We start from the raw sequence: 11,454 nt of genomic DNA, 5'->3' as shown, positions 1-11,454 counted from the left end.
CTCCTGCAGGGGGACAGATTTGAACAATACAACACAGCATTTCCTGAAGATGCACTGAGCAACACCTTAAAAGCCGATCCAGTGGTCAGTCGAGGTAAACTGAAGACAGAGCTTACTCTCATCTACAGCAAGGAAGAGTTCAAAGCCTGTTGTGGTGCTGTGGGCCTACTCCAGCTGTTTATGGAAAACAATCTAGAAGAAGTCTTTTCAGAAACTGTCACGCTCTTGAAGATCCTCATCACCACACCCATGACCACAGCAGAAGCTGAAAGGTGCTTTTCAACTCTGAAAAGAATCAAGACTTTTCTGAGAAACTCAATGATTCAGGACAGGCTGAATGCATTGGCCATGTTGTCAATGGAGAAAAGACTGGTCACAGAGATGACTGACTTTAACAAGAATGTAATTGAGAAATTTGCAAGGCAGAAGGAAAGGAGGGCAAAATTCATGTTCAAATAGTGCTATTTTTTAAGATTTGTTTTGTTTGTTTGTTTGTGTGCGCCCCCCTCAGTTTTTTTAGCACCAGCCGCCACTGCTCGCGGATGAAAAACCGATACTTTCTGAGGGCGGAAAATATCGACATAGATCGCCGAATCGATTTATTTATACAGCCCCAATAGCTAGCTATAATCAAAAACTAAAACAGAATGATTTATTCTTTAACATTAAAAAAAGGTTGTTTCAACAGTCTTAGCTTTGACTTTGCTCTGATCGTGTCAACCATCTCCTCCGTTATAGTGTTCCTGTAGCGCTCTTCTTCTTGTTGTCTTCTTTTCCTGGAAGCAGCCCCTTGAAGGTGTCGGGAAATGTGATCACTAGCTCAACAATTATAGCTGTTCTTGCAATGTTGTGGTCAACATTAATCATGGTGAGAGCCTTTTCATGAATTCAAACATGGCCAATCGTTTCAGGCCATTCTCATCATAGGCGATGACTCAATCCACTGTGGTCACTTAAAAAGGAACAAAAACAAAAAACAATGTGATGTTAATTCAGCGTTTAAATTACTACCATTCCAAGAATGTATCTTGCTGCACACTGTCAGAATTGTAGACTCTGAATTGTAGAAAGTTACAGACCGACACTGTTGTGGTTGCCTAGAGACAGACACTGCGTAGCCGCCGTGAGCTGCTATTGACCGCGTCTTTTTAAAACATCCTCAACCMGATACCCCCTTGGTCCTTAGAACCAAAACCTCTCGTAAAGATACAGACGTGAGAGGGAAGACTCAAATCTCAGGGTTAGTGAGGATGAACACAGGCAATTAAAACAAATGTGTCCATTGTGGCGCCGTGCTACTGTATGAATGGATCAGGAGAGGAATTACAGACATGTCAGAGCCTAAAAAACCAGACATCAGTGTCTCCTTATCCTTCACTCTCCTGAGGCTGATATGGTACAGAACATTTTATTATTGATTCAGTTTCTTATTGTGCTTTTAGTAGACTGGTATGGTTTGATTATTTGCTTATTTAATGTATAATAATATCAGCCAAAATCATATAAATGGTCATTTAAAGAACAAATCAAGAGATTAACAGTAAATAGATAAATATTTCCTACTTTAAAAATGTTTGTTATGACTTTCTGTTTGTTTTATTAAAATTTTTTAGCATCTTTTATTTTTTCAGTGTTCAGTGGTCATTTTTATTAATGTCAGACACAGACCTTTTGCCCAGGGGCGGATCTAGATGGGGGCCAACAAGGGGACAGAAGAAATTATGCTAAATARATGTATTTTGTTAATACTGAGTGGTGGATTATTTTAACCTTAACAATTTTACTTTAACATTAAATTAAAAATTATAGTGCTGCACTTTTAGCTGCTGTATCGAAATAGGATCATACTTTCCATCTGCTAGATCAGAGATCTGCAACCTGTATCTTTGTAGACACAAGTGGCTCTTTGGCTTATTTAATATATCAAATGATGAAATATTGCTCTATTTTTGTCTTGTTTTTTCTTTAAGTGTCCCCATGAAAACACACTGACTACCCAGGCCTTGTGGTAAATTTAGTCTAGAACCAGCCTTCAAACCTAACTCCTTATTTCTATTAATATTTTGGTAATAATCTCTACAGTACCAGAATTTTCACATAACTTTTATACTATTGGAGCCCTGTTTGAGGACACATTTTGAAATCAGGTGTTATGATCAGTGACTCGGTACCTGAGTAGTTTACCAAATACTTTTTGCACCTGCTTAATGAAACGTTTTTAAGGTATGCTACTCTGATTGGAGTACAATTTTGGATTGTCCTATGGATCAGTTTTTAAAAACAAAAAACAGCCATAAAATATTGTCTATCTCTACAGTGGCCATCCCACCCCATGAGAGTCAGGCGACACGCTCCGTGGTTCTTTGTTCTTTAAATTAACATTTATTTTAATTTCTGAAAGGTGGCAACCCTACCTCAATGTCTTTGTTTAAACTCCACCACCACTATTGGTTTTGCAGAAACTGTACAAACAGACCTTTTTACACAAAAGAGAAGCGCGCAATTTTTTGAGACTTTTCTCAGGATCTTGAGAAAGTAAGTCAGGTGCTTGAGAAAATAAGCTCCTGCCCCTCGCCCCTTCTCCATGTCCTCTTACGAGCTCCATAGGAAACCAACTTCAGCTTTGAAACTCATAATATCYTCATCTGGGACATCTCTAGACCGTAGGAAATGTAAATTGTCCTCAATGTCTCTGTTTAAACTCCACCATCATTACTGTCAGAAACTGTATAAACAGACCTTTTTACCCAAAAGAGAAACGTGCAATTTTTTAAAAACGTTTCTCTGGATCTCGAGGAAGTAAGTGAGGGCTTGTATTTTTTTTTTCTTTTCTCCATGTCCCCTTACAGGCTCTGTAAAATGCTGAAATGGTTTTCAGCAGAATTAAAAAAAGATATATAAACACAACCATGATTGACAGAACTTATTTCAAATTGTTCTAGTCCATGAATGCATTCAAACAGTGAATGAAATAAAATAAACAGCAGCTCAGCTTTTCCTCTGCAGTTTCTCAAAAATGTTTTAAAGACTCTCCAGAGAAAAATAATAAGTAAGCACAAAATGTAACCCTTTTTAAGAAAAAAATTACTTTTTTCAGTACCACTTAATTGAAGTCTTATATGTATAATCCATGTGTGTTGAAGGAAAATGCAAATATACGGAAGACTGTGTGGACTGGCTGAGGCAATACAATAAAGCGAAGTATGAAGAAAGAACTCTGGATCACGTTATTGGTTACTTATCTTGTGTCCTCCATGTGCTTTTCTAGGGCAGTTCCCTTAAAAAAACTTCAGCCTTTGGAGAAAAGCAAAAATCATACCATCAACACAGGCCGGTTTGGTTCGTGTTGTCCCAGCAATCTGTCCTTTCCTGCAGGCACAGCGGACTGTCTGACGGGCGATAGTTGTCCTGGGCTGGCTGCTGTGTCGGTCCAGAGTTACGATCTCACAGGTTCCTGAAACCAGCTGACCTGAGTGAGAGCATTTAAAGAGAAAATGATCTAATTACATGACATTGACGTGCCACTTGATGTGTTCACTAAGTAAAAGACCTGATTTCATTATTGAAGCTAGATACAATTTAAAAATATATATATTTGCAAAAAGATACATTTTAAGTTAATACATAACATATTATGTAAGATTTATAAGTAAACTAATTTGAATTTGTTGAAAATAATATAGCTTCATTCTAAATAAAATTTTTCAACATTTATAGTTGTTATTGTAACACGTGTTGTAGTCCGCTTATTAATTTTTTTAAGGTATTTTGGCTCTAGTGACCTTTATTTGAGAGTGTTATGACAGAAGAGTATGGAAATGAGAGAGGGAAGACATGTGGCAAAGGTCACCAGGCCAATCAAGCCTGTGAAGACTAAGGCCTCCATATGTGGGTTGTGCTTAACCCCTGCGCCACATGTAGCTTACAGAAAGAGCACCCCCTGGTGAAAAATAAATATACTAAGTATGTTCAATTTTAGCATACTTGAGCATACTCGAAGCCAGACAGTATACTTGAATTGAACGTCATTTTGGAACAACTACTTTTGTACTTGGTGTATTTTAATAGTAATTAAATTGTAGAAAACACAATTTACTAATGTACTAAGTGTACTATCACATGCTTCTTTGGAACAACTAAAGTTATACATTGTCTATTTTAAGTGCACAGCTTTTTATGTAATATAAACGTATTTGATTGGTATTTCTTAAGTGTACTATTTTTGTGATCAAATTACATTTAAAATATATTTAGAATGCCTTCTAAGTATATAAGCATTACATATTTTATATGTTAGTAGTGTGATCACTGTATGATCCAGTTACACTTTTGGTTTACCATAATTGCTAATGAAGTACACTTTTCAGTTACTTAATGTCTATTATTCTGCTTTGCCACTTTGTACATTACATGCTTCTACAAACTCATGTTACAAACATATCAGGTTACCAGAACACAGAAGGATCAATTACAACAGTGGTCCCCAAACCCCGGTCCGTGGACCAATTGGTACCGGGCCGCGCAAGAAATAATTAAATATTTCCGTTTTGTGTATTATTTGAGTCTGGAGGATTTTTTATTTTGAAAATCCTTTAACCGGATTCTCTCGGTTACTTGCGCGCCAACATTGAGCCCACAAGCAGCAAAATGAGTMAGAAACAGATCAAATGTCTTTGGAAAGTTTCTTTGCAAAGGGGAAAAGGCCCAGAGAAGAGACAGGAGAATGGATTTATCCTGGACCGGTAGGTGAGTCCCACATTACAAGCCGCTCTGCGTAACATGCGGCGACCGGCTGCTAATGAGGCAATGAAGCTTCAAGCTGCTTCGCCACGTAGAGACCAAGCAGGTTGTGGATATAAGCAACACTTCGGGTGTTATTGTCTCTCATCACTCCCTGATAGGACCGTCTGGTTGCAGAGAAACAAGCTCAGGGCTCCGTTAGTCATTATCGTGAGTTAAAATTTTCACGAAAGTAAAATGTTCGTTTTTGTGGCACATCTGTATCTTATTTTGAAGGGATATATAAACGTTACCATAGCGACCAGAGTCAGAGCATTTGGGCAGTGGTCGAGAGGAGATGAATAGAGCTTGTGAGTCTTAAGTCTGGTTTAGACGGAAAGATTTAAGAATGTCGGCTGATTCTCCAAACCTCTGTGACCACAGAGCTGATAAAAGTCCAACAGGTTCGATCGGTTCGTGTGTCCAAGGCAGGAGCAACACGAACCGATTCCAGTCAGGAACATCCCGATTCCAGAGGATAATCCAGTATACACCTAATATAGCGGGAATTTAGAATAACCAAACACGGATGACGATGTAGAAACAATAGTGATAGTTTGTGGAGTCATTTTAAGAGATAAAAGACGTAACAAAAAGAAAAGGCGGTGGATAAAAGACGACGGGAGCAGCCGCTCTATTTGCTGCACTATGATTTGGAGGTGGATATGTTTTTTCATAGTTAACATTTTTAACTGAATAAACATAAACGTTTAATAATGACCTTTACATTTAATAATAAACATTTCCACATATCATCTCCGATATCCACCGGACTCAGTTGCGCGATATGTCAGCTGTTTGGGATTCCCCTCTGTTCTTACGTCACCGCGCTTTCTGATTGGCTACCTGTCACATTCAGCAGGTTGGATTCTCGTTCCCAGTCAGGGAAAACCTCACAGGCTTGTGATAAAAACTCTAAGACATCTCAATTGGGCTATAGTCAAGATTCCGTGGAAACACCAACACTGCCCCACCCCCTCCCACCGGGCCGCAGCAAAATTTTCCAAGTCTTGACTGGTCCGCGGTAATAAAAAGGTTGGTGACCACTGATTTACAACACACTTTAAGCTGAACAAAATTACATTGTGCATTTTTCAAGAGTACATTGCTAATATACTACTACAGAATTATATAAATAGTCAATATATTAAAATTGTATGGACAACTTGCTCCTGAAAATTAGCACAATAAAATAATAAGTACCCTTTAGAGAAAATTTGAAAATTATTATTTTTTTTTATAACTTTATTTTTGTTGATAATTTTAAAGTACAATCAAGAAAAAAGCTTGAACAATACATAGAAACTGTAAGGGACATGAAAAACAAAACAACTGAAAATAAACAAACTGCACACTAAGTGGAGACTCTTAATTAAATAACTCATAACTCAAGGGGACCCATTATATCTAAAAAAATAGTCCTGTAACATTGATGTGACATTTGCCCATCTTTCCTGTTTGTCCTGGCATTGCTGTTCTTGTGTCCTTAGTCTGCATGTTTAAATCTGTGTCTCAAATAATGAGTTTACAGTTTGTGCCCATTCCTTTGTGGTAGGAGGTTCAGATTGGCAACATTTCCTGGTTATTACCTTTTTGGTTGCCACCAGCAGAATTTTAAACAATCAACAATCATTATAAAGTACAGCATTTTTCAAGAGACCAAGACATAAAACCAAACAGGTCTTAGGTATTGGGTAGCCCAATATTGTTACAATCTCTTTGTGTATTTTGTCCCAGAACTGTGTCATTCTAGGACAAAGCCAGAAAATATGCTTGTGGTTAACATTAAATACTCCACAATCTCTCCAACATAGTTGAACTCTAGATTTGAATTTACTGGTAATTTTGGATACTACAAAAAATCTGATTATTTTCTTCCAACAATGTTCTCTCCAAATTCTAGARGAGGATGTCGTAATTTGGGTCTTCCAGATACTCAGCCAGCCATCTTCGGTTAGCATAATTCCCAATTCCCTTTCCCATTTTGTTTTAATATCCATTGTGTTAGTGCCTATATTTTCCAACAGATATTTATCAAGTAAAGATACTGTTCTGTGCTTTTTACCTTTATAGGTTTCAATCAGAATTTTGACAATCCCATTTTTGTTTGGGTGTATTTTATGTTTGATCTTTTTGTTATAAAAGTCCCTTAATTGTAGGTATCTAAAATGACATTGAGTTCTTAGAGCAAACTCTTGCTGTAGCTCCTGGAAACTTTTAAGTGCCCATCTTTAAGGACTACACATAATGCTGTTAAACCTTTTTCTAGCCATTGTTTAATTTGTGGGTCTTGAATAAAGTATTTATTATAAGCTGGCCACTGTATCAGACGTAATTGTCTCTCCAATTTGCATTTTTGGATTATATATAACTATTTACCCAGTGAGAAACTAGTGACAGTATTAACATTCTTAAGTGTATAGTCTAAGTATTTCCAATGATACTCTGCAATTCTCTTCCATGGACTCTTTGTTCTATATTTTTCCATTTTGCTTCATAATTTTTGGCACTTATATTTATTATGGGAGTTATTTGGGCTGAAGGATTATATTCTCTAAAGTCGGGTAATGCCATACCTYCTTTCTCTTTCCCTAATTATAACATTTCAAATTTTATTCTGGGTTTTTTACTATTCTACATTGTAATTAACCCCAGGTTGTTTGAGTTATTTGTTGTATTATTATTGTCTTCCCCTTTTTGCACTTATTGGTCTTTTCATTAGTTAACTTCCGGTTTTTGAATTTTATGCTTTTATTTTGATAAGACAGCTTCCGTTGTTTATATTGTAGAACGGCAGCTTAACGACGGATAAAGAACGGAAGACAAGTTGCAACAGAGTTAGCAAAATGTATCTTATTAGCGGCCCCCTTTTTATAGAGACACAGGGTATGTTTATTTGTCTATAAGGATATTTCTTTTATTGATCTATTGGAATTGTAAATTTGCTGTATTATATATGAATACTGGTTTAGTTTTGAGTCAAAGTTGATATTTCAGTAGTGAATGTTATTTTAGTTCAAAAGTTACGGTTGTAAGAGCATTGTTTGTAGCTTACACTGTTTTTTGTTTGTACACAGCTCTTTCAGTGAAACTCAGGGTTTACTCGCAAATAAACCTGTTCACCAGTAAAGCCAACATCCTTGATTTGAGGGGGGTCTGCTACAGCAAGAGCTTAGACCTCAGGAGGAGAGCTCCGCCCTCGGCAGTTAGAGTTTCGGGATTAAGAGCCATATCAATTAACGGCAAGGCAATGACACGGAGCAGCGAGCTGCAGCAGCTGTCCGGTAACGTTTATTAACATAACGGAAAATATGGAAAAACAATTTGACCCCTCAGATCTTCTGGTTCTGCTCTTCATCCCCAGAACCAGAACCAAACGAGGAGAAGCAGCATTCAGTTTCTATGCAYCACAGATTTGAAACAAACGTCCAGAAAACTGTAAAACAGCTGAAACACTGAGTGCCTTTAAATCTCAACTTAAAACTCACCTGTTTAGAGTTGCTTATGGCTAAATTGAGGGGTTTGATGTCTTTGCTTTACTTTTCATCTAATTATTAACTTCTTTTTATTTCTCTTTCACACTGTCTATGTAAAGCCCCCCGGAAAACGTCCCAGTTAAACGAATCTATATCTATGTGTGAGAGAATATCACATCTTAACTAAAACTCTGAGGTGTGAGAGGTAGTGCACAAAAATCTGTGTAGGTCAACGAAAGTCCTAGTGCGAAAAATTTTGTGTAATAGGTGGACGGAGCCTGGTGCTGCAAGGTTTGGAGACCTTGTCCTGTTAGGCGGCGGGGCCTGGATAATACCCGTGATAAACGGACTGCGGAGTCCGGTGACGACAGGCGCTTAAATTCCGTGAAAAACTCTGAGGTGTGAGACGTTTAACTGAAGTCCTACAAGGGGAACGGGTTTTAATGTTTTTATCTTCTTAGCCTTTTTTCTTTTTCTTAAAAAAAAATTAAATAAAAATTCTCTTTGTCTTTCTGTTTATTCAATGTCACATGCTGTTTTTATTTTAATTATGTAAAGCACTTTGAAATGCTTTGCGGCTGAAATGTGCTATACAAATAAAATTTGATTGATTGAAAAGGAACAGACGAAACAGTTGATGAATTTTACTGAGACGAACAGAACGGCTTAGTGTACCTACGGAAAAAATGCTRTTATTTCAAACGGATGAACAAATTAAAAGAGAAGAAGCTGCTAACCATTTATGAACGTTGGAAAGGCCAGGTCAGAGCGTACAGAGAAGATCTACAAGGTGACATGTCGGATTTACAGCTAGCAGAAATGGCTGATAATATTGAAAAGACTGTAAACGACATGACAAAAATCTACAACGAGCTGGGAGAGCGTAAAGCGCCTGCCCAAGTCATAAGGCGCAAAATGCATTTGTGTGAATCAGTGACAAGAGATATAATGAAAATAATTTCTGAGTGCTTAGCAGCGAAAGATGATTTTGATGCAGATAAAGAAAGGCAGCGTCTCCATCGTCTCCATCACCTCTTAACCTTTGAACATGCCAAGTCCATATTTGGCACTGCATCATGGTCAAGTCACCAGACTGAAGCAAGCATCAATTGATGCAGCTGCAGAACTAGCTGCAATGGAAGCTCAGTATAAAATCACACAAGAGGAAATCAAACAAAGGAAAAGGATAAGAGAAATGGAGGAGAAATACAGGAGGGAACTGGATGAACAAAGGTTTGAACTAGAGCGCTTACAAACTGAAAAGGAAAGGGAAGCTGTACGTGCAAAAGTAGAGATTTATGACAAGGAATTAAAGGTTGACATAGAAAACCAATTAATGATACAGAACAATAGGGCTTCTGTTATCAACCAGAGCTTTGCACAACCAGCTGCAGTTGGTTCTACAAGTTCATATCAACCACCCTGGCAACAATGTGCATCAGTTCCTGCGAACAATCCACTACAACAATTACACCCTCAAGTTGCTGCAACATCACTTCTCACAGATATATTCCAGCTGGCTAAAGCTATCCAAGACAGCATAGCTGTAAACAGAGTCCCAGCCCTTGTACCCATAGTGTTCAGCGGAGATCCCATCACCTACATCCAATGGAAGGTTTCATTCATATCACTGATGGACTGCAAAAGGTAKATCTTCTGCTGATAAACTATATCTATTAAAAAGGCTCTTAAATGTCTAGACGGCAATATTTTATTGCAGTGATGAAGATGCATACAAAGATGCAATGAAGAGGCTTGACCAGCGCTACGGTCAGCCTTTCATTGTTCAGAAGGCATTTAGAGACAAACTGTCAAAATGGCCAAGAATTCATTCAAAGGATGCAGAAGGTTTAAGAGCATTTTCTGATTTTCTCACAACATGCCTCCAAGCAACACCACATGTAAAGGGCTTGGAGATTTTAAGTGACTGTGAGGAAAACCAAAAGTTCCTGCCAAAGGTTCCAGAGTGACTTGCAACACGATGGAATCGTCAAGTCACAGTTGCTGTCATGGAAGGTAAAGATTTCCCCTCTTTCAAGAATTTTGCAGAGTTTATGACACTTGAGGCGGAAATAGCATGCAATCCTGTGACTTCTTCATATGCACTCCATTCAAGCAGCTCATCTTCAGAAAAATCAGATTTAATCAAGCAGATCTACAACTCAAGTCTTCACAACACATGCTACAGTGCATGCAGATGAAACAATGTTAAATGGCACAAGGTTAAAGGTCACCTACATGTTCTGTAAAGATGAAAGACATCAGTTGTCAAAATGCCCCAGCTTTATGGAAATGTCATTAGATGACAAACGGACATTTGTGAAGGAAAGCAAACTGTGCTATGGGTGCTTAAAGGTGGGCCACAATGCCAAAGACTGCTGTCATCGCCACACATGTAACACCTGCAAAGGACAACACCCCACCTGTCAGCACAATGAGCATCACAAGGCAAGTGAAAGACCTGAGAGCTCCAGAAAGTGATTCTACAGCAGCCACAGCTGAGTGTCACAGGTGGGTCAGTCAGGTAGCACCTCCATGATTGTTCCTGTGTGGGTTTCTACTGCCCAGAGTCCATCTAAAGAGGAGTTAGTCTACGCTGGACACACAAAGTGACAACACATTTGTTAGTGAAGAACTGACTAACAAATTAGAAGCAGACTCTCATCCAGTTAAGTTAAAACTTACCACAATGCTGGGAGTTGACACAACGGTCAAAAGTCAGAGTAGCAGGGCTACGTGTGAGAGGTTACAATTCACATTGAGGTCCACCCTCTTACACAAAGGACTACATCCCATTTAATCATGACAATCTGGCTCTGGTCTGCTCACTCGTTCCCATACACTCACTCTTTCAGGCTGAATAAGTGATTCCATGGAAATAACACCCTAAATCCATGAAAACTTAAAAGCCCATTATATTTTGGGGCATTTCTGAATAAAGAGCACAATGTTTTTGTTTGATAGAAATGATTCTCATCATTTTTATATTGACATTAATGAACAGACTCACTTTTACAGTGTTTTATTAATTTAATATACATTTAATGTTTCCAGACAAAAAACAATGTTTTTGTATTTATTTTTTATACATTATTGAGAAATGACTTGATTTATAAATCAGTCATTGTCAAACATTAAACTACATATTTTTCTTACTTTTTTCCAGAGATTAAATATTTATTACAGTATGTCAACTCTG

At 37.9% G+C, this 11,454-nt stretch overlaps 1 protein-coding gene across 1 annotated transcript in view; it reads right to left on the bottom strand.

The window, feature by feature from the left end:
• The window catches only part of LOC103460734 (protein FAM19A5-like), a 61,305-nt gene that overhangs the window by 10,478 nt on the left and 39,373 nt on the right, over positions 1–11,454 (bottom strand). Inside the window, exon 2 of the mRNA XM_008403020.2 lies at positions 3,320–3,469. Within this exon, the coding sequence (XP_008401242.1) occupies positions 3,320–3,469 (150 nt within the window). The remainder of the gene's footprint in view (positions 1–3,319; positions 3,470–11,454) is intronic.

The sequence above is a fragment of the Poecilia reticulata genome, unplaced genomic scaffold (assembly GCF_000633615.1).
Source record: "Poecilia reticulata strain Guanapo unplaced genomic scaffold, Guppy_female_1.0+MT scaffold_280, whole genome shotgun sequence".
In the NCBI taxonomy this organism is placed as follows: Eukaryota; Metazoa; Chordata; class Actinopteri; order Cyprinodontiformes; family Poeciliidae; genus Poecilia; species Poecilia reticulata.
This window is presented reverse-complemented; position numbering and strand designations above follow the sequence as displayed.